Genomic DNA, 24,593 nt, shown 5'->3' on the forward strand with positions numbered 1-24,593 from the left:
TTAGACGAAGCAGGTATTCTGGAGACAAATACCCATTTACCTTTGCAGATATAACAAACTTCATTAGCACTTACACACTTTCGTATGACTCTTATCAAATCAACGACCAAAAGAGTAAGTTTTGTTGCCACTTTCGCATGTGAATTATGTTTTCGTATGACTTTTAGCAAATATTTGACCAGCAGGTCGATCTGTGCTGACTCTTCCATCTTTGATCGTTTGAGACTCTGACGCTAAGACACTCTCCTTATATACAGAGACCTGCTGCGTATGAAACCTAGTCAAATGTAATTTTGCAATAAGATGAAACGATTTCATTGAGGAAGTAAAAGGCAATGATGTACCGTATCGCCTCACACAAAACCTGAAGTGTTAGTTCAAATCCGTGTCAGCGATTTCGAAGACGACATAACTGGGCTTTAATCAATGCTCTCCATTTCTGCCACAAAACCACGAGTCCTGATTCACGCCAAAAGAAATTTCGTTCGGTCCATAAAAAATAGTATCACATCCGAGAAACGCAAAAACGAACTTCCAGAAAACTGAGAACGACGGCTTACACCTACAACGTGAAATGTATGAGTTCAAGTAGTGCGTAAAACTTAGTCAAATTAAATTTTTATAGTCAAGACGAAACGATCTCTTTTCGAAGAAGAAAGCAGACACCAAGCGACAATGGCGATCCGTGTCACACAACACTTTTCAAAATGTATATGATCAGAGGTTTGTTCTAGCGATCTGCACGGTTAAATTAAATGTTGATGTATTTTGCAATAAGACGGACAATGGTCGCCCATGGAACCATTGTTCGTGCATTAGTTTAAATTTTTAAAATATTTTTTTATATAAATCGCCTATAGGATAGACCCAGTAAAGCATGGCCATTCTCGTCACTGTGTGAATAGCTGCTCAAGTCAATTCGAAGTGAACGCGGTAAGAAAATAAGTATAGCCAATGAAATGGCTTACAACGGGTGATGCATTGTTTTGTTCTAGGACTGTGTGGCATAATAATCCCTATGTTCTTGCGTTGTTACCATTACAGTGCAGACAGACTGAAATGTGAACTTACAAGCCCTCTTTGTGTGTGTTGTACCATTTCTTCTTACCACATCAAAATACTGAGCGTCACAGTATTGGTTCGCGTTTTCAAGCTGACCATTTTTTTTTATATCTCACTTAAACATTTTAACATAAACACTCACACTCACATCGGTAAAGTCAGAACAGATGTGTTACAGTATTGAGGGGCATGTTATCTTTTTTTTTTCAAACTAATAAATTTGGGGTTTGTATGAAGTAAAGAACCGAAAGTACAGTGAAACTCAAGGATGATGACCCAATCTGTCTGTCTATTGATGCGTGTATTTACTTAAGAAGAAATATGACCTCTAAAACACAAAGAGATACGGCGAGCATGATTAGAATGAACATAACGATGTTTTCCTTCACGCCCGTGTAATTTAGAGCTTCAATCCTCTTTGAAGACAAACTTGGTCTCCTTTTGTAGGGCTTGAAATAATAAAAAACCTGAAAAAATCTTAAGCACTTTGCTATAGATAATTTCATCAACAGACTAAACAACATAAATACCGTTACAACACTAGAAAGCCTTAAATCTTCTATCAAAAAGAAATGCATAAAAAAATTAAAGATTAACGATAACTAACCAATGAAACCGAATTTAACAAAGGCAGTGACATGTGAAGAAATGGCTCTCACTTTGGAAAGGTAGGCGAACGTACTCTGTCATGCACCATCAACTTGAAAAAAAATTATAAACAGAGAGAAACCTGAATTCAAAATTCAGTTTTTTTTCTTCTTCAAAATTGTTTCGTTTCTTTTTTCTTTTTTTTTTTTTGGAACAAATCTAAGCACTAATATAGAGTGGAAAAGGGAAAATGCACATACAAGCTTTGATATTTCTGAAAAAAATGAGGGGATATTCCTAACGTTCATAATCACCTATATATGCTTGGACTTGTCTGTGACTTATCCACAAAACAAGATGTACATATTTCTGGTCAAGTTGCAAGTGTGTGCGTGTTTTTGAAAATGGTAAAAATTGGATATACAATTTTCTCGTGACACTTATAAAGTGAAGAGTCTGTGCAAGTGTCAAAAGCCAAAGTCATATAAGTTTTGTATTTTGTACGGCTTGTAAAGATTTCCACTTTAGAAAATGTGAAGTATCACAAGTTATTATCACAAACAGAAGTGGAACATAGGGGCTTGCAAGAAAGAAAATAACCCAGACAGTTGGTGTCATCAAGAGTGCTAGAGACGGTACCCGAACTTGCTTGCTTGCTTACTTGAATTAAAGTGATTTTCGCTCTAATGGAGCATATATCACTGGTTTAATAACGCACCGCGTGATTTTTAATTACTCCTGGGGAAGGAAAGAGAGCCTCATCCCCAGGCTTTTATGTACTCACAGACTACTTTTAAATTTAGCCACTCAGGTGTAGGACTAACTAGTCCTTAACAACCTGACTGAAAGGCTTTAAACATGAGTGGGAATAGTCTCACCACACACTCATTTTTCTGTCCGAGCGTGGTAAAGGAGGAAAAAAGGTGCTCAAAAAGACAGCCATGGGTGTTAAGTACTCAACAGAACGCTAGCCCGTACTTATTTCAAATCAAGTCCCGTTTTTGCTAATAGACAGTAAAAAGTACCAATAATGTGTTAACCACTTGTGCAATTAGTTCAAATCTAACGAGTCTGTTAAATTTCCTACTTCCTAACATATCTATCTAATATTAGTACTTAGTGTAGTGTACATAAAAATAGCCATACTGATCTTATTTAAATTATTATGTCTAAGAGACATATGCCAGTTTGGTCACTGTTAGGTTTAAAAAGTTAAGTTTGTTGCGGTGTTCCAATGGGTCAAGTTTGTTTCGAGAATAGTTTAGTCAAGGAGGGATACCAAGCCAAATATGGTTCCCTAGTTAATAAAAAGCAATCTTTTGGAGCCCTAAAAAAGGCTGTTTTTTTCTGTTAGAAGGTAACACGTCTCTCTTTTGCTTTCACGTTCTTTCTCGCACTCCTAGTCTCATGATTCTTGATATCAGGAAATGCGTAGCCATGATGGGCGGCAATGTAAGCAGCGGCTTCTACCAGTTGACTGAGGGGGTATCCAGCGTAGGTTTGTTTGTAGAATTGGGGAAGAACTCTGACCCTAATCCCCATTGAGAAGGTCTTGGTTTAAAGGTGTCTAGAGATTTGTAGGCAACGTATTGTATGACTCTAATAAACTACCCTGCTTTGTTGACGTCATACAATGCTTGATCTAGTCCCATTTCGGTGTACATCTCAACGAGTGTCAGCGTCCCCCTCCTCCTCCTCAACCGCCTCTGACGACAGGCTTTCTCACAGGATAAGGTCGCCATCTTATAACCTAAGCGACCGCCATAGTTTCAAGTTCAAAAAAAAAAAAATTCAGGGCTACCCCATGCTCTCGAAAAGAAATAACATTCCATTGCCTATGATATGTTAGTCAGTTAGAAGAAAAAATACAGAAGTGAGTCTATCAGCACATGATTTCATTATCTTGGTTAGAAAGTGCGACTCTAAGTCCTTCGTTTCCGTCGCTTATCAAAATTTAAAAAAATAGTAATGTTCTGTAAAAAAGTGAGTGAGTGTTTCTTTTAGGTTTGTGCGTTTTTTTTTGTTGGTGATAATATGGATAATGTAAGTTCGGTTACAACGAAATTAAAAGAATTAGGCCCAGAACTCGGTGTGGAGGGAAGAAATATACACAACAGTAGCGGGAGCAAGAAATGCAGACCTAGCCAGTTAGCACTCCACCCACCTCGAGAACACAAATAACATCTAGTCAACATCCGACTATACCTAACAAACAACCTGCCCCGGAAAGAGTGGTGGCAAAACAAAGGGCCAATTATGTTAGACAAACGGTATGGCAAACTCAAATGTAATCATCAGAGGCACTACGTTCTTTTCTGGGGCCCCGAGTGGCCGAGTGGTCTAAAGCGCTCTCCGTTACGGATCACTGTCATCTCACCTTTGTGTGCGTGGGTTCGAGTCTTGGATTCGGCTAATGTGGGTATGTGAGAAAGCTTGCCAGTAGCTTCTCGTGGGTCGGTGGTTCTTTCCTTGTTTTTCCCGGGTTCTTCCTCCACCATTAATACTGGCCGCCATGTATAGCCTATCGCGTGCTGAAAAATGGCGTTAAACACTACAACAACAACAACGTTCTTTTCTCACTCTGACACTGCAGGCAATCTCAGCTGAAAGAACAACCACAACAACAATAACAGCGACAGACACCATAGCAGCGGACTTGAAACTATCTACCTCAACTAAAGAATTAGTATCAGAACCAGAAGAGGAAATTGAGGCGGTTGAGGAGGAGGAGGGGGACGCTGACACTCGTTGAGATGTACACCGAAATGGGACTAGATCAAGCATTGTATGACGTCAACAAAGCAGGGTAGTTTATTAGAGTCATACAATACGTTGCCTACAAATCTCTAGACACCTTTAAACCAAGACCTTCTCAATGGGGATTAGGGTCAGAGTTCTTCCCCAATTCTACAAACAAACCTACGCTGGATACCCCCTCAGTCAACTGGTAGAAGCCGCTGCTTACATTGCCGCCCATCATGGCTACGCATTTCCTGATATCAAGAATCATGAGACTAGGAGTGCGAGAAAGAACGTGAAAGCAAAAGAGAGACGTGTTACCTTCTAACAGAAAAAAACAGCCTTTTTTAGGGCTCCAAAAGATTGCTTTTTATTAACTAGGGAACCATATTTGGCTTGGTATCCCTCCTTGACTAAACTATTCTCGAAACAAACTTGACCCATTGGAACACCGCAACAAACTTAACTTTTTAAACCTAACAGTGACCAAACTGGCATATGTCTCTTAGACATAATAATTTAAATAAGATCAGTATGGCTATTTTTATGTACACTACACTAAGTACTAATATTAGATAGATATGTTAGGAAGTAGGAAATTTAACAGACTCGTTAGATTTGAACTAATTGCACAAGTGGTTAACACATTATTGGTACTTTTTACTGTCTATTAGCAAAAACGGGACTTGATTTGAAATAAGTACGGGCTAGCGTTCTGTTGAGTACTTAACACCCATGGCTGTCTTTTTGAGCACCTTTTTTCCTCCTTTACCACGCTCGGACAGAAAAATGAGTGTGTGGTGAGACTATTCCCACTCATGTTTAAAGCCTTTCAGTCAGGTTGTTAAGGACTAGTTAGTCCTACACCTGAGTGGCTAAATTTAAAAGTAGTCTGTGAGTACATAAAAGCCTGGGGATGAGGCTCTCTTTCCTTCCCCAGGAGTAATTAAAAATCACGCGGTGCGTTATTAAACCAGTGATATATGCTCCATTAGAGCGAAAATCACTTTAATTCAAGTAAGCAAGCAAGCAAGTTCGGGTACCGTCTCTAGCACTCTTGATGACACCAACTGTCTGGGTTATTTTCTTTCTTGCAAGCCCCTATGTTCCACTTCTGTTTGTGATAATAACTTGTGATACTTCACATTTTCTAAAGTGGAAATCTTTACAAGCCGTACAAAATACAAAACTTATATGACTTTGGCTTTTGACACTTGCACAGACTCTTCACTTTATAAGTGTCACGAGAAAATTGTATATCCAATTTTTACCATTTTCAAAAACACGCACACACTTGCAACTTGACCAGAAATATGTACATCTTGTTTTGTGGATAAGTCACAGACAAGTCCAAGCATATATAGGTGATTATGAACGTTAGGAATATCCCCTCATTTTTTTCAGAAATATCAAAGCTTGTATGTGCATTTTCCCTTTTCCACTCTATATTAGTGCTTAGATTTGTTCCAAAAAAAAAAAAAGAAAAAAGAAACGAAACAATTTTGAAGAAGAAAAAAAACTGAATTTTGAATTCAGGTTTCTCTCTGTTTATAATTTTTTTTCAAGTTGATGGTGCATGACAGAGTACGTTCGCCTACCTTTCCAAAGTGAGAGCCATTTCTTCACATGTCACTGCCTTTGTTAAATTCGGTTTCATTGGTTAGTTATCGTTAATCTTTAATTTTTTTATGCATTTCTTTTTGATAGAAGATTTAAGGCTTTCTAGTGTTGTAACGGTATTTATGTTGTTTAGTCTGTTGATGAAATTATCTATAGCAAAGTGCTTAAGATTTTTTCAGGTTTTTTATTATTTCAAGCCCTACAAAAGGAGACCAAGTTTGTCTTCAAAGAGGATTGAAGCTCTAAATTACACGGGCGTGAAGGAAAACATCGTTATGTTCATTCTAATCATGCTCGCCGTATCTCTTTGTGTTTTAGAGGTCATATTTCTTCTTAAGTAAATACACGCATCAATAGACAGACAGATTGGGTCATCATCCTTGAGTTTCACTGTACTTTCGGTTCTTTACTTCATACAAACCCCAAATTTATTAGTTTGAAAAAAAAAAGATAACATGCCCCTCAATACTGTAACACATCTGTTCTGACTTTACCGATGTGAGTGTGAGTGTTTATGTTAAAATGTTTAAGTGAGATATAAAAAAATGGTCAGCTTGAAAACGCGAACCAATACTGTGACGCTCAGTATTTTGATGTGGTAAGAAGAAATGGTACAACACACACAAAGAGGGCTTGTAAGTTCACATTTCAGTCTGTCTGCACTGTAATGGTAACAACGCAAGAACATAGGGATTATTATGCCACACAGTCCTAGAACAAAACAATGCATCACCCGTTGTAAGCCATTTCATTGGCTATACTTATTTTCTTACCGCGTTCACTTCGAATTGACTTGAGCAGCTATTCACACAGTGACGAGAATGGCCATGCTTTACTGGGTCTATCCTATAGGCGATTTATATAAAAAAATATTTTAAAAATTTAAACTAATGCACGAACAATGGTTCCATGGGCGACCATTGTCCGTCTTATTGCAAAATACATCAACATTTAATTTAACCGTGCAGATCGCTAGAACAAACCTCTGATCATATACATTTTGAAAAGTGTTGTGTGACACGGATCGCCATTGTCGCTTGGTGTCTGCTTTCTTCTTCGAAAAGAGATCGTTTCGTCTTGACTATAAAAATTTAATTTGACTAAGTTTTACGCACTACTTGAACTCATACATTTCACGTTGTAGGTGTAAGCCGTCGTTCTCAGTTTTCTGGAAGTTCGTTTTTGCGTTTCTCGGATGTGATACTATTTTTTATGGACCGAACGAAATTTCTTTTGGCGTGAATCAGGACTCGTGGTTTTGTGGCAGAAATGGAGAGCATTGATTAAAGCCCAGTTATGTCGTCTTCGAAATCGCTGACACGGATTTGAACTAACACTTCAGGTTTTGTGTGAGGCGATACGGTACATCATTGCCTTTTACTTCCTCAATGAAATCGTTTCATCTTATTGCAAAATTACATTTGACTAGGTTTCATACGCAGCAGGTCTCTGTATATAAGGAGAGTGTCTTAGCGTCAGAGTCTCAAACGATCAAAGATGGAAGAGTCAGCACAGATCGACCTGCTGGTCAAATATTTGCTAAAAGTCATACGAAAACATAATTCACATGCGAAAGTGGCAACAAAACTTACTCTTTTGGTCGTTGATTTGATAAGAGTCATACGAAAGTGTGTAAGTGCTAATGAAGTTTGTTATATCTGCAAAGGTAAATGGGTATTTGTCTCCAGAATACCTGCTTCGTCTAAGAAAGAGAGACAAAAGTCAAGATACCTAATATCGTTGTCAGGAGAAAGGACACTGGAATTCAGAGTGCCCTACGAGAAAAGAGAATAAACAAAAACAAGACGAAACAGAGAAGAGGGATTCAGAAGAAGAAGAAATTGAAGATGATGAAGAACTTGTGCCAGTAAAGACATGGAAATGGAAAAATTGACAATGTGAGCCGATGCGTTGGCCCTGATGTGAAATTTCATACTACCTTCTAAAAGAGAATAGACCAGAAAGAACACGTAAGTGTCTCTTGGTCTTGACATTGTATAATAAGGATGGCGTGTTTTGTTTTCTACTCACACTTTATGAAATTGTGCCCTTTCACCTATCTCTATCCCTCTGGATCATGTTTTAGTTAGAATTGAAATGGAAGGATGTTTTCCTTCACGCACGCTCTTTAGGCATGCAAGTCGGTAAACAATAGTCAGTCTATTCCTCCATTATTTTGTGTCTTGATGTTTCCTAAATCACACACTGATGCCATAAAATAACGGGTTAAATGGGTTTTGTAGTGTTGGGAGTGGGGGTGAGTGGGGTGTAGGTGTTTGGCAGAGTTGGTCATTGCAGGTGAGGGCTTAGGTGCTTTCAAAAAGCTTTTACTTCTTCACTCTGTGTTGATAGTATATTTGGAGTTTGTATGCGTTCGCGTACGTTTGTGTGGATAGTTTATTTGGGGTTTGTATCATCTCCCTTCTGTGTTGATAGTATATTTGGGGTTTGTATGCGTTCGCGTACGTTTGTGTGGATAGTTTATTTGGGGTTTGTATCATCTCCCTTCTGTGTTGATAGTATATTTGGGGTTTGTTTTTTCCTCTTCCCTCTGTATGTGTATGTGTGTATGTGTGTGTGTGTGTGCGTGTGTGTGTGTGTGTGCGTATGTCTGCGCGCGTACGTTGTGTGGGTGTGTGTATTGGTCTCTGTTTGTCCGTATAAAACTCACTTTATCCCTATCAGATACACTCTACCTACCTACCTGCAGTAGCGTGCATTCAGGTCAGCCACTTGCAACACTGTTGATATTTATCCCTAGTGTTCAATACAGTGACGTCACTGACGCTGGAAATTTCGAGACTATAAATATCGACTTGGGGATTTCCACATTTTGTAGCTATACATATATACTAGAATTCATAAACAGGAAACACTCAAGCTGAGGCTATAAAAAGACAGTGGGATTTTCCAAAGGAAAAACCCACAAGTTGGAGCTATAAATAGATAGTGGGATTTCATAGGAATTTCAGCTGATTATAGATACATAGGTATTTATCCACGATCGTCACAGAAGTTGATATTGTAAGTAGTTACTAATTTTATCTATTTTATAGTGTGTGTGTTTATGTGTGTGTGTGAGTATGTCTGCGCGCGTACGTTGTGTGTTTCTGTGTGTGTGTGTGTGTGAGTATGTGTGTGTGTGTGTGTGTGTGTGTGTGTGTGTGTGAGTATGTCGGCGCGCGTACGTTGTGTGTGTGTGTTTGTGTGTTTGTGTGTGTGTGTGTGTGTGTGTGTCTGCGCCCGTACGTTGTGTGTGTCTATTGGTCTCTGTTTGTCCGTATAAAACTCACTTTATCCCTATCAGATACACTCTTCCTACCTACCTACAGTAGCGCGTATTCAGGTCAGCCACTTGCAACACTGTTGATATTTATCCCTAGTGTTCAGTACAGTGACGTCACTGACGCTGGAAATTTCGAGACTATAAATATCGACTTGGGAATTTCCACATTTTGTAGCTATACATATATACTAGAATTCATAAACAGGAACGTCACTCAAGCTGAGGCTATAAAAAGACAGTGGGATTTTCCAAAGGAAAAACCCACAAGTTGGAGCTATAAATAGATAGTGGGATTTCATAGGAATTTCAGCTGATTATAGATACATAGGTATTTATCGACGATCGTCACAAAATGGAACGAAAAAATTGAAAAAGAAGAAGAAAATGAGAAGAGGAAGAAAGAAGAGGAGGAGAAGAAAAAAGAAAGGGAAGAAGAGTGTAGGAGATAAAATAAGAACTTGGTGGAGAAAAAGAAGAAATTAGAAGAAGAAGAAGAAAACCCAAAGGCCCTTTTCAGGGCCAGCCATATTTCTCGAAAAGAGATAGTCTTTGAATTGCCTACCCCTTTTTAAAATTTAAATTTAAATTTAAATTTAAAAAAACTTTTTTAAAAAAAAAAAAATCCCATGTTAAATTCCCCTTGTACGTATAGTATCCCACGATTTATTCCCATGTTAATTCCCCTTGTACGTAAAGTGTCCCACGATTTTTCTCCATGTTAAATTTCCATTGTACGTAAAGTGTCCCAAGGGTGTTTTTAATGCTAATTCCCATTGTACGTAAAGTGTCCCCATTCACTACTCGGGTATCCTTCTCACACGGTTGACCTTTATCCTTGCTTGCAGTCACTGGTATACAGGGTAAAATATCCCCAACTTTCAGCATCTGTGTGACTTGACTCCTGCTCAGCTTGTTATTGCTTACTGGCTGGGGGGTGGGGTGGAGGAGAGGTTACTATTGAGAATATTGTCTTTATCCATATAATATACGATCTTGGGCAGAAAATGGCTTTTATAATTTAGGATTGTTTTTGATAATGTTGATTTGAATTAAGAGGACTGCAGTAGATCAAGTGAAATAACTTGCTCTTTGACTGTCTCGACAAAAAAGAGCTGTTTCCCTTAGACGGGGTCTGACCTGACGACCACCTGAAGTTGGATGTGGTGGTGGGGGGATATGTTTGCCCGACAAGCGCATGTCAGTTCATCAGATCGTGAGTTGCAGTCTAGGAAAGTGTGATATTTGAAGATAAATACATACATTCAATGATCACACATCCGTTTATAGAATTGATGTATGCGTAAATTATATCCCGAATATTTCATTGATATAGTTGTAATTATAGGCTATTGGGTGACTAAATAAAATATCCGGGATATAATTTGTGCGAACATAAATTTACATAAAATAATTGATGACGCTATGGCTCATCTATTTCTAGGTCACTATAAAATATCTTTCAGCATCCGCAACAGAGTTGCCAGATACGCGGTTTTTTCGCCCAGTTGGGCTCCTTTCGAAATTTGGTTGCGTGAAATATTTTGAGATTGCGGGTTGCGGTTTTTTGGGCTGGTTTTTGATTTGTGCCGCCGTAATTTGGGCTGCGTCAAATTGCTATTAAATTCTCCGCATTCAATTTCAAATTGGCGCTAGTCACGATAATATCTAAAAATCTTAATGAATCCATTATTCTGGATGTATCTCCATAGATGTTATTCCACATACATAAATGTTTTGTTTTTTTTTAACTTCCGGAACCGGAAGAACGAAGCGCGCTTCTATTTCCAACCACATTTCCGTCGTGGGGATCAATAATAGCGTTTGATCTAGAGAACAGGTCTAACCATTTACCTTTAGCAGCGATCAACTTTGGCATTGAATTCAACTTGCTGCTGCACGACTCCAAAACTGAGTGCTCTTTGGCAGACCAAATAAAAGAGCGCTGTCGTCATTATCTGTTGCAACTACTAAGGGAACTGCGTCAGAGATTGCCGGCAAATGTTGAGCAGCTTGAAAAATATGTGGCTGATCTTTCACCTTCTGTCGTCCTTGGAGCACAGAAGCCGCAGTTGTCAAGGTTGTCCTTTTTACCTCTGTACAAGGGAAATTTGGGAGACCTGGAGCAGCAGTGGTTGTGAATAAGTTTAATCTCTTGGCCACACTATAGTGATAACGAAGTTGAGCAGTTTCGGATAACTGTAGGAAATCGTCCGGACGCTTGCGGAGTTTTTGATTTTCTACAACTGGGACATTTCGTCTTATGTGTGTTGGCGTTGCCTTGCAGTAATGCAGCAGTCGAAAGAACTTTCTCTCAAATGAATCTGATTAAAACTAAAGTAAGAAACAGGATGGGGCAAGGCATGATGGAAGCTTTGTTACGCATTCGAAGCTATATGAAGCGCAACGGGATCTGTTGCAACGGATTTGTCTCATCTACAGCAATGCTGAGTAATTTCAATTCAAAATTTATGCGACAACTGAATCTGCTGATCACGACGAGGACGTTCTACCTGAGGAATACTTTGAAGTTACAGATGAATAAATGTCTGTAGTGATACTTAATTTATGGTATTTGGTTCTTATGTACTCTTCAGAGTTTAATATATTAATTGGGCGGTTTTTGGGCTGCTTTTTAAAGGTACACGTGCGGAAAGTGAAAAAAGTATCTAGCAACTCCGATCCGCAACGAGTCATAGTCACCTAAAGTTTTACAAAGACAACGGTTTGTCTGTCTTATTTGTATGTCTTGTATATGTTTTGTATTTGCTTTTGAAAAAGACTCATTAAGAGTCGAAAGCACTTATGCTAGCTAGATAGTTCGGAGTCTGTTTATTACATTTATTTTAATCAATCCCTGATAAACGTGATCCCTTGCTGGATCCATTGCACTTGAAAGGACTGTTATTTGCCATATGATTTGTATATATATATATATATATATATATATATATATATATATATATATATATATATATATATATATATATATAGTTCCAGCTGCAAAGAACTACTGACAAGCTAATGTCAAGGAACAAATGTACACCAATTCCAACTACCTCCTCTCCAGTCGACCTTCCGAACATGATTGCAAATTTCTTCCGTGAGAAAGTACAAACCATTAGAGATAAGCTTGACACCACAGTTTCAATTGACTCGTCGTCACCATACAGTTGAGATATAGAATTTAAGCGGCAACCATTAGCAGCATTAGAACCTGTCTCCATGGGTTGCGTACGTACAATCCTGATGAAGTGCACCAAAATCATGTGAACTTGATCCAATTCCAACATCACTGCTGCTTGAGTGCTTAGATCCAGTATTGCCTTCACTAACTGATGTTATTAATACCTCTTTCATCTGGCGAATTCCCATCATTTTTCAAAACTGCCATTGTAAAGCCTCTGCTGAAGACCTACACTAGACCATAACGATTTAAAGAACTACCGCTCAGTTTCTAATCTCCCATTCATATCAAAAATCTTAGAAAAGGTTGTTCTATCCCAGCTTGTATCTCATCTGAATTCAAACAGTCTTTTTAGCAATGTACAATCTGCATATCACCCTTGCCACTGTACTGAAACTACTCTTTTAAAAGTAGTTAATGACATTCTCTCTGCTTTGGATAGCGGAAAGATTACAATCCTCACCCTCCGTGATTTGTATTTTGCACAATAAGCCATGATATATTACTTCACCGTCTCCAGCATGTATTTGGCATTCATGATACAGCCATACTGTGGTTCAAGTCCTACTTGGTCAACAGGACACAGATTGTGTCTGCAAATGGAATACAATCCAACCCAGTTAATCTATGCTATGGCGTTCCACAGGAGTCTATTCTTGGACTTGTTCTCTTCATTCTATACACTCAGCCGCTCTCAAGTGTCATAAATCATCATTCAGTGTCTCACCAATTGTACGCTGATGACACCCAAATATACAAATCTAGCCACCAGGCTGAAGTTGATGCTACTATCCAAGGTGTAGAGAGGTGCATTTCTGATGTGAAATCATGGATGAGATGTAACAAGTTGAGATGAATGTATGTACAACTGAGGCCATTCTGATCACAACACAAAGACTTTCTCATTCACGTCCTTTACCTTAAACAATAAATATCAGCAACACCAACATTAAATTCACACAATAAGTACGAAACCTATGTGTTACTCTGGACGGTACTCTCACACTGCACCAACATGTCTTGAACATATGCAAGGCTGCATATCATGAGCTGAGACGCACTTGTGTGTTCATTAGTACGTTCAAGACTGGACTACTGTAACTCAATTCTGTCTGGTTCATCACAATATCTACTTCAGAAACTTCAAAACGTTCAAAACACAGCTGCTCGGATCATCCTTAGAGTACCACGATCAGAGCACACCTCCCTGCTGCTCTGTACCCTACACTGGATATCCATTCGATCCAGAATCAAACACAAAATTTGTTCTCTGTGCTACGTTTCAATGACGTACTCCAGTCGAACATACCTATCTGACCTCACTCATGTGTACACACCAGCAATATACTTACGCTCCTCTTCTGACAATCGTATACTCATTATTCCCACTATGAAAACAAAGTAATATGGACAGCGTTCTTTTGCATACCAGGTCCCAGCAACGTGGAATGAATTGCCCACTGAAATTAGACACAAAGACACAGTGATCTCATTAACTGTGCTCTTAAAACTCACTTATTTCGACTGCAAGAACAAACTTAAAGACCTGATAATGTTTCCTACTTAAATATTATGCACATGTTTGTCATGTTTTCTAATTTCATGGTGTTTTTTTGTAATCATATCATTGTATATGTTTTTATGTTATAGGTGTTGTCTAATGTTGTAAAGCGCTTAGAGCTTCTAAAGATTAGGCGCTATACAAAGTCATTATATATATATATATATATATATATATATATATATATATATATATATATATATATATATATATATATATATGCGTTAGACAAATCTTAAAGATATTGATAGTGTGCACACTGATATATCTGTTGAACAAACTCATGCTATTACTTAAATGTCTTGTTTAGGCTCGAAAAAACAGTAACACAAGAAAGAGTGAAAACAACAAGCTTTGACAAATATAATATTTTTTTACCTGGAAAAATACTGTAACAATAAAAAATATGAACTTACCGTTTTAGGAATCAAATCCAAAAATAATCTAAGAAGAATCCACGAATACAATTTTAGAAGTCCTAATAATAAAATGTTCTAATGATTTCAAGTTCAAGCCCAGACGAAGCATCCAAGATGGAAGACGATGGCGTATGCTGTAACCTTTAGTGTGCTGAAGTCTACAGTTCCATGCAGAAACAAAAAATATCACTCCGGTTTTGGAAATCCGAATAAATTTTATAAAAGATGTCTTTGTTCAAGAATTTCGTATGAGCACACGTATATCTCCAGGAAAAAAAGAATTAATCCTTTTGAATCCAAATAATTTGAAATAACTCCAAACGACACAACAGACATTTTGCAGTGTAAGAGCCCAGCTCAGAATATTCCTCTATATCGTATTCTAAAACGCAGTTTCGAAAATCCTCAAGTTGCTAAATCGGGGGGGGGGGGGGCACGATGACCCTGACGAAAACCAATGATTTCACTCTAAGAAATAAAAAAAAATATTGTTTACATCTTAAATGATTTACTCCATCATAAAATAAAAATAGAACTTATTTACGTGGCTGCTACTAATTTTGAATTAAAGTCGGAGACCAGGTCAGTCTTATGTGTTTACTGAAACGAACAGTCAAGGTCAAACTATTTTCTGGCAAAAGTGTGAGTTCCAAAACCAGATATAATTCAATCAAATACGCATAACAGTCGTACATGAATATAAACTACTTTAAACAATTGAGAAAACAATATTAAACTTAGGTATATCAACAATGAAATATATTTATAGGCAAGTAATAACTAAACAGGTATAGAGACAATACACAAGTATAGAGACAATGCACAAGAACAGAGACAATGCACAAGTTCAGGGAGGCAGAACATCTTTTTTATTTATCTTCGTATGAAGCATATTCACACATGAACTCAATTTATACTTTAAAGGGCACCGAGTGGTCTGTGGTGTTGGCTTTAGAGATCATAGTCATTTCACCTCTGCACGCGTGGTCTTGAGACCCAGGTTCGACATACGTGGGTATGAGAGAACATTTGCCAGTAGCTTACCGGGATCGTTGCTTCTTCCTGGGGTATTCGAACGTGCTTCTTCTGCCAGATATACTGGACTCCATGTACAGCCTATCATGTGCTGAAAAATGGAGTTAAATTCCGAAACATCATGACCATACTTTACTTATAAATTTATTCACCAAAACTATAGAGAAACCAAATTTAAGCATTGTTTGTTTTCGTTTACAGATGCTTTCTGATGTAGATGACAACCTGAAAAATTCTCCAGATGAAAGATTTTTCCTGATGCATGAAATTGGAAACAAAACAGTTTTGGAGTCGATGCTGTATAGAGGTAAATTGATTTGAATTTTGTAAGATGTGCAAATTATTTCCTTGAAAAATAAAGTTTAAGTTTCATAAATAATGAATGAAATATATTCGTCACACACACACACACACACACACACACACACACTTCGCCTAAGCTTATTTCTTTTTCAACAAAAATAGTAGTATGATAAAGGGGGCCATGTGATCACCCGTGTTATAATTACACGTGATACTTTCATGATGGCACAGCCATGAGCTCACATGAGGGAAACGATGTTTAGTCCGCACAATTTTGTTTGTTTTTTTTATATAAAAAATGCTTATTAATATAATAAAGCACGGAGTGAGCCCACTAACGCCCGATTACCCTACTGTTACTTCTGCTTGTGGCCGCATGATTTTTGGGGATCGTGCTGTTATATAATGAGATACACAAAAATGATGCAGATGATGGCAGATGCTGCTGGCTTATACAATGATTTAGAGAAAAATAATGGCAGCCACACACGAGTTTCCTTGCGTGTATGTTACTTTAAGTTAGTATGAGTTCCATCCCATGTTTGCCTTCTGTTTTAAGGCAACATGACTTACTTTCCCCTTCCTGCATTCTCTTTGTACGAAGATAAAATACACAAATTTACCTAACCGCAATCTTGGAAATTTAGTATAGTACTTATTAATACAGAAAATAGTATTGTAGTAGCAGTTGTTGAAACAGCTATTATCTCACTGGGTAGGCCACTCTTGACATTTGAGGTAGAGTCCACCGGGATTCTGAAAAAGCTTGGAGTTACGGCCCATCATTGATATACGAACCTAGCGGTAGCAGGAAGCTAGAATTATACTGGCAAGCAATAGACTTCGGTAAGTCCGAAATTCCCTTTCAAACGCCGTTCAGGCTATCAAACTTGTGCAGGTGCATTAGCGATTCCGATATTTTCCGTATCTGCAGAGGAGTGCTAGCATCCGGTCTGGGACTGGATTTTGCACAGAAAACAAGCAATTTTGCGCACATATGACCGCACACAAGTGTTATGTATATTTAATTTTAAAGTGTGATATTGATCGTTGTCCGTCACAGAGAGTAGAGTTTCGGTATATCTGACTCTTGTCATTTATTAAAAAGATGTTTACTTGGATTTAACTTCACGACCTGGGCTTTTCACTCTGAAATTCTATTTTCTGCTTGATTTTTTTTTCATGCTGCTTACTAAACTTTAAGTAAACAGAACTAGCCATGTTTACGAAATAGATGGAAATTTCAATTGCAGATAACCCACATCCACGGAATTCTGTTGCGTTATAGGTCAGGTGACAGTTTGTTTATAAAGGAGAATCTGTAAGCCATTATTCAGTCCTACGTTAAGTTCAGTCTTTGGAATTATTTACTGTTACATTCGGATTTGATTTAAGAGAAATCATTTTTATATAATTATTCATTAGAATTACAAAGTGCTCACTGACTTTTGGACTAAAACACTATTTAGGGAGTATTGTCAACTCATTCAAAGATATTCTGAATTATGTCATTGTGATAAATCAAGACTGTTGGTACATCAGCACATTCAAGATTGGAATTCATGCGGTACACTGTATTTTTCGCTTGGCAGATGACGTTTAGTGTTAGTTTTGATCTAGTTCACAATACTGTAACTTTTGTTAAAATTTATTGCTGAATATTACAAAACATAATTGTTTCGCTTTGTTTCTCTTATATTGTTTACTGCCATAGACTGCTATAAAAAAAGTCCAGTAAATGAATTTCTTTAAAATATTGCAGAGAAAATAAAATCGCCATTTCAATTTAAATTGGTTTTGCTTAGGATTATATATTGTCCATGTTAAAGATTTTAATTTCACGCATTTAAGAAATCTTTATCGAAACCAACAGGAATCCACCGTGTCTTCTAATGTAGCGAACTTTGTTAATAATACACTGAGTTGGGTAGAATCGATGAAACATGACGAGGTGCTTGAGCTTGCCAGACATTTTGATATTTCGGAAGAAAAAACGTCTGTAACAAAGCAAGTAAGAACAGTATTTTATCTCTGCATTTGGTGGGAACCGAATTTTGGAGAAAATTGCTATCGATTTGAATAGTAAGTCTGTCGCTGGTTTTTCATAGTAAATTAACGGAATAAAGGTTAAAAACCAGAGGGAATTTGAATTTTAGAAAAAGTTCAGCTTCAGAAAGATATAATTGGATTGGCAAATTCAGAAAGATGAACTGGTGAAGCAATTACAAATGCAGAGAGAAAGAGAGAGATAAATACAAATTCAGAAAGAGCGAAAGGATAGGCGTATCATATGAGAGAGAGAGAGAGAGAAATACAAAGTCAGAGAAAAAAGAAAGAGAAATTCAACTTCAGATAGGGGAAAGAGAGAGACAGGGAGAAAAAGAATAAAGAGAGAAATGCAAATGCGGAGATAAGTAAAGGAAATGAAATGTAGATTCATAGAATTACAATTGCAAGATGGAAAACGCCCATCTCCTTCGAGAAAACACACATTCAGGGTTTGATGTTACTAGAAATGTTAGATTAGTAACCCCTTCCCACGACAAAGACGTCGATAAATATTTTCCCCACTTTGTGAAAATTGCTGAAATTTTTAAATGGCCAGCAGAACGTTAAACTTTCTTACAACAAAATGCCGATTAAAATGTATTATGGAATGTATCTTAAAGGGCTAAGTTGTTGGTACCTGAGGCATATCGACATAGGTTAGGAATTGTAGAAAAGAAACTAGAGAAAACATCTTGAATTTGCAGGGAAAAGAACAAGTATTTGATATGTGGTGCTCAGCAAAGAAGGTTCCTAAATATTACGATAGGCTCAGAAAACTCATATCAATTGAAGAGTTCAAGATTTGCATCCATAGTGATGTCAATACCTGTCTTATGAGCAAAATGAAGAGTCTTTCTAAATTGCTTGACATAAAGTTGAATATTCTTATGTTGACTTAAACAGTTTTAGTTGTCGGTAAGTCTTCCACTCCACAGTTTGTTTGGTAAATAACGACATATGTATATAAATAGTTGAAAACTTATTCAAAAGCCAGTGATATGTTTTGGTATGCGGATCAGACTTACGATTAGAAATATAACAGCTAAATAAATGTCAGTCTTTTTATTTAAAGAACCATGAAGGATGATTCCAATTATTTCTGTGGAGTCATTTCGTGTGCAAATGTATTTGCACGATTTCCTGTTGTGATTGATTTCTCCAGCATTCTCCTTTCAGGTCAATGTGTCCATTACGATGCAAAAATTGATACTCTTAACATGCAAGCACTGAATATACAGAATACAGACACGACAAAAGATAAATTTCTGATGGAGCTTTTTCGTCTAGATGGCTCACGACACTTCAGCAGACAACTGACCAGAATCCAGAATACTCCCAAGTATTCGTTGTTTTCTTGCATGAGTGGTGCACCTGAATCTTAGCAAAGTGATGTGGAGACAGCTAACGCTAACACGAACAGGACTACCTTTGAAATTTTCGAATGTGTGAAGGATAGACAGTTACATGACCAGTCCACTAACTACTTCTTTGTGAAAAAGACCTTAAGTTGTATGTAGTTACTTGTCTGTTGTTCTAACCTGATGATTTGCTGTCTGTTTGATGGTTTTATATATATATATATATATATATATATATATATATATATATATATATATATATATATATATATATATATATGCATCATCAATTGTTCTGTAAATGGCATAGGTTCAAATTCAAAAACATTCATAGGACTGAGTTTTTACCGGAATCTTTACGACCAATCTTAACTACTACTGATTACTCCTAACAGACTGCACAGACCCAGATAAGCCAGCGCATTTGACGACAGCATATCTGGGTCCATGCAATTTGCAGGCGGATTTGATTTACTAAACGAGTATATAGATATGACATGAATTTTCGGGCTTACAGCATGCTTTGTCTATTTATTTATTTGAATGTATGAATGTTTTTAATGTCAATGTACAAGTTCTTATCTATGTATAGTATATAAATGTATGAAATGTAATTTGTGTTAGTAGACAAGTTCTTATCTATATATAGTATATAAATGTATGATTGTAATTGTTGTCATTAGACAAGTTCCTATCTATATTTAATATAGAAACGTATGAATGTAATTTGTATTAGTAGACAAATTCATGGTTTGTTTTCACTTACTATTTTTAGTACAGCACCAAATTGTTTATGGAATCATAATCGTTTCATCATTACACTGGACAGCATGCATTCTACATTTAATTTTATTTTATTGTCAGTTTTATTTCATTTGAAGATGACCATGTGCAACTTCATTGCAAGAAAATGCCTTTCCAGAACTTTCCCGTAATATCCATAGGAAACTTTAATATTAAAATTGAAAGGGGTGTTCCAAATAACAGATCGCGTAAATAATAACCATAAGTACTTATAACCTTTTTCAGCTACTTTTCTTTTCAAAGTAACAATCTGAGGTAATTAGCTAGGAGTATGAGCTTGCTTGGAAATGCGATTTTTTAACCAGCTATCCCCAGGTTTGTAGCTAACCTCCGTTAGGGTCAAAAGACAAATAATGACTTACTGGTGTTACACGGCTCGGTTAGAACTCCCCTCAGTTCAGTAGTGTAGAAATGGGGACTTAGTCATTTAGATAATAGACATAAATGTAAGGGTGATTGAAACAGAATTGTAAGGCTTTGACGAGAATGTAAAATAAATTGTTTAGTATTTAAGCACGCCAGAAGAACTAAAAGTATAAAACAAGAGAAGAACGTTGCAAATGGGTGAGAGTGGAACAGTTGAGATGAGAGACATCAATACCCATTTATTTCAAATTCATCTATTAATAAAAGTTGTTTATTCAGTAATACATATATGCAAATAGCAAAACCATTTGTTATATTTTACAGCTGATGAAACATTATTAGTAGCATCCTGTTTCGAAAATCAATGGCCGAATTATACATTTTGAACATTTTGACGTTTTTCACAGAATTATTTGTATTATTACTTTGTTTCGCCTATTTATTTTTCAGTGCAATCTAACGCCTTTGAATAAAATTTCGTTACAGATAACGTTCTACTTTTCAATAAATTGGTCTGAAAGGCATCGATGCGAGTCATGCTCTCTTGACTTTTTGATTAGCCAATCAAATTACTGCTGTCGTACTGAAAGTGACAAACTTGAATCAGGGGGCCAGAGTGGCCGAATGGTCTAAAGCGCTCTCCGTTACGGATCACTGCCATCTCACCTCTGTCTGCGTGGGTTCGAGTCTCGGATTCAGCCAATGTGGGTATGTGAGGAAGCTTGCCAGTAGCTTTTCATGGGTCGGTGGTTCTTTCTGAGGTTTTCCCGGGTTCTTCCTCCACCATTAATACTGGCCGACACCTATAGCCTATCGTGTGCTGAAAATGGCGTTAAACCCTACAACAACAACAACAACAACAAATTTGAATCAGAACACATGACTGGTAACGATAACTCTAACACAAAAAGCAACGGTCCATCCGACAGGGTTATAAAAATAATTGACAGGGAATGCAGAAGATAAACATTTCTAAATGTCTGTAAGAATAGGTTTGTATGAAGTCACGATGATAATGAGAGTGCTCTGTGTCACGACGATAATCAGAGTGTTCTGTGTCACGACGATAATCAGAATGCTATGTGTCACACATGCATTTCAGCAAGAAATACGAATAAGACAAATGACTAAAATCACTCAGCATCTCACATTAATTACGACGATGAATACAAATGAGAGCAATCATATTTACACGAATGACTAAATTCGCTCGGCATTACGGCGATGAATACAACTGAGAACATTGTAAAGGACGGAATCTAATTTTTTAATGTTATAATCTCCATCATTCTTTATATCGAAATACAATTAATGTGACAACGACGAAAATTGTGACCCCGTATATTGCAGGGATAACGAATTATAGATTTTTGTGTGCAAACTATGCCACATCGCTGCACAATTGTAATTTACTACCTTTTCACTTCTTTTTGGTATGTATTATGTCGTTTATTGTTTTCAAGAATAGGAAGGCATAAATGTAAAAAACAAATAGTTTGAATAAATTAAACAGCTTGCCCTATTAAAATAAAATCAGCACAAACGAGGATTTGAATTAACCACCATATCATCCTTAGTGAAGTCTTTTGCACGGAAGCAATTGGCATCTTCCAAGCTGCATATAAAACGAATCTTGCATTAGTTTAGAATAGAAGAAAAAAACAAAAGCGTATAAATTAATTGTAACTTAGGGCTCTGTTTTAAAAGTGCATTTTTAAATCCAAACGCCACGATATGTAATGAAAGTAAATACTGATTGAAATATATTTTTCGATAATATTTGACAAAGATCACTTAATTATAATATCTGATAAATTTATCTCAGGTATTTTACCTCCATCTAAAATGTCTTGTAACACACTTATCGTCATGTTTTCACCCAATTCCTTATATTTAATACTAACAGTTTCCTTTTCTTTTCTTTTTCTTGACTTCGTTTGTCATCTTCTTATTGCTACTTTCTTTTCCTCTTTCTGACGTTGCAAAACGCTTCCCACGTTTTCCTTCTGTTTCTTTCTGTAATCATTGCACACACAGGAAAGAGTAAAGACAACCAGCTTGTAAAATTGATCAAATAATTTATTTCCCTAGAACACAAAGTAAAAAGTGACAAAAAAGAACTTACGGTATTGCGAATGAATCCCAAATTGTAATCCAAGAATTAAAAACACAAGTCTTATCAATGAAAAGTTCTAAGTGAATCTCGGTTCAAATCGCAATGAAATTTGTCTTTGTCCAAGAATTATATCCGAGCACTTTTTTATTTGTATGGACAATAATCACTTGAACTCAATAATCTGAAGAAAATACAAACTAGTCACAGCATGACACAACTTAAAGTGCCATGTGTTAAAGAACGACTGACAGTCCTTTATCACAACAACAGCTATAAGACTAAGAGGCAAACAGATTCCCGGATGAGGGTCAAAAGTTCATTCTTCTTGAAAAAAATGGAAGTTTGTTACCAATTGACATATGCTTAAAATCACGTCGTCTAGGTATCACCTTGACTCAACTTAATTATTCTTATTCTAAGAAAATAAAAAACAAAAATTTGTTTACCCAAACTATCACTGATTTTGAACGAGGACGGCAACTAGGTACAATGTTTCATTTACTCAATGTCAAGGTCAAGTCCGGGGCCCAGAGTTATAAGACTAACTACTAAGTGAATCAAATCCAAATCTAGTGGTCTATAGCTCTCACCGTTACGGATCACTGCCATATCACCTCTGTCTGCGTGGATTCGAGTTCTAGGCTCAGCCATAATGGTTATTTGAGAAAGCTTACCAGTGGGTTGGTGGTTCTTTCAACCATTAGTAGTGACGGCCATGTATAGCCTATCATGTGCTGAAAAATGGCGTTAAACCCTATGACAACAAGGTCTAGTCCAGCAAACAATGTTACATTACAATAGTATGTAATGGAATAAAATAAAAGTTTAAAACTAACAAACAATTTAAATATACATAACATGATAATGATAGAGAAGGAGTTGTATGTGTTAATACCGCTGACGGCAAGCATTCTTGCGGAAACGATACAAGTGAACCAAACTAAAATATTGTATCCCTTTCTTGGAAGAAGAAGACCAGATTCAGCAGCTTCCGCCTATTATCAGTTGTAATTGTGCTATCTCTCGTCCGGATGAATTTTGACAGGTACGTCTGACTGGAAGAATACTTTATCACGTTTTATCCTCATTGTGCAAGGTTAATAAAGTTACTTTCCTACTCAGTGCGTTTTGCATTATTCGCATGGGCAAAAATATTGATTCATCTAAACAAATGAGATTTAATTATATTTGGAGTAATAACATATTAAGTTAGCGTATTTCCCACAATGACTGATAATTTAAACATTTATTATTGTAGAGATGTATCCAGCTCCATCTTTTCTGTCTGATCTTAAGAACGGTTGGAAAGAGTGTTGGGTATTTTAATGGCCAGAATTGAGATTCAGTGTTTAATTTCCCACTGGTTAGTCCAGCAATGACTGAACAATCATCCTCTTGGAAGCATCATTCTCCAATTGGACATTCTTTTGCAATGGCTGAATACATATTTTCATCAACGTCAATGTTGCCCTCAGCTAGCTTCAAACTTTTAAATACCATCATTGGTAATACACTCTTTAAAAACTAATTCTGACACATCACTGAATGGCGAGTGTACAAGCCTAAATAATCTGGTATCCACTATTCATCAGCCCTTCCATTAACTGAGACTTTCGATCTTCGCATAATCAACTTCAGTTCCATCACTTGCTTCCCGCACTTCAGCTGTACTTGACACTGAACTTCTGAAAATGTCCTCGTAAATTGAAATTTAACGTGTTATTGGTGATGATATTTCAGGAATTATACGCGTATTTATAGGGAAAGCAGAAAAAGTCTCATGGACTTTTTCTAGTCTGATAAACATCGACTCTTTTAAGAAAAAGGTCAGATCTTGCGACAGTATTTTGAGTTCTGATGCTTGCTAAAATTTCTGTTAAAGCAAACGAGATGGCAAACTTGTACCAGTCATTTACTAAGAAAGACTTTAAATAACATTGCCTCTGATACTTGAGATCCTAACAATATTTTGCTAGAGGAAAGTACATGCTAGTTAAAAACTGTAACACGTGGAAATACCTTGAGAATCAAGTTGTTGGGATCCCCAGATATGAGACAATTGTCATCAATTTTCGCATTGAAAAACTTAGAATACTTTGCGAA

At 36.8% G+C, this 24,593-nt stretch overlaps 1 protein-coding gene across 2 annotated transcripts in view; it reads left to right on the forward strand.

Annotated features, from left to right (window-relative positions):
* Nucleotides 1–19,389, forward strand: part of LOC149798803 (uncharacterized) — a 50,940-nt gene extending 31,551 nt beyond the window's left edge. For both annotated transcript variants that reach the window (XM_089957697.1, XM_089957698.1), the window contains exons 8-9: nucleotides 15,696–15,801; nucleotides 19,023–19,389. In XM_089957697.1, coding sequence (XP_089813823.1) covers nucleotides 15,696–15,801; nucleotides 19,023–19,228 — 312 coding nt within the window. In that variant the 3' untranslated portion in view covers nucleotides 19,229–19,389. The remainder of the gene's footprint in view (nucleotides 1–15,695; nucleotides 15,802–19,022) is intronic.
* Nucleotides 19,390–24,593: the final 5,204 nt, after the last annotated feature.

This window comes from Sinohyriopsis cumingii, chromosome 5 (assembly GCF_028554795.1).
Source record: "Sinohyriopsis cumingii isolate HCF-2022 chromosome 5, ASM2855479v2, whole genome shotgun sequence".
NCBI lineage: Eukaryota > Metazoa > Mollusca > Bivalvia > Unionida > Unionidae > Sinohyriopsis > Sinohyriopsis cumingii.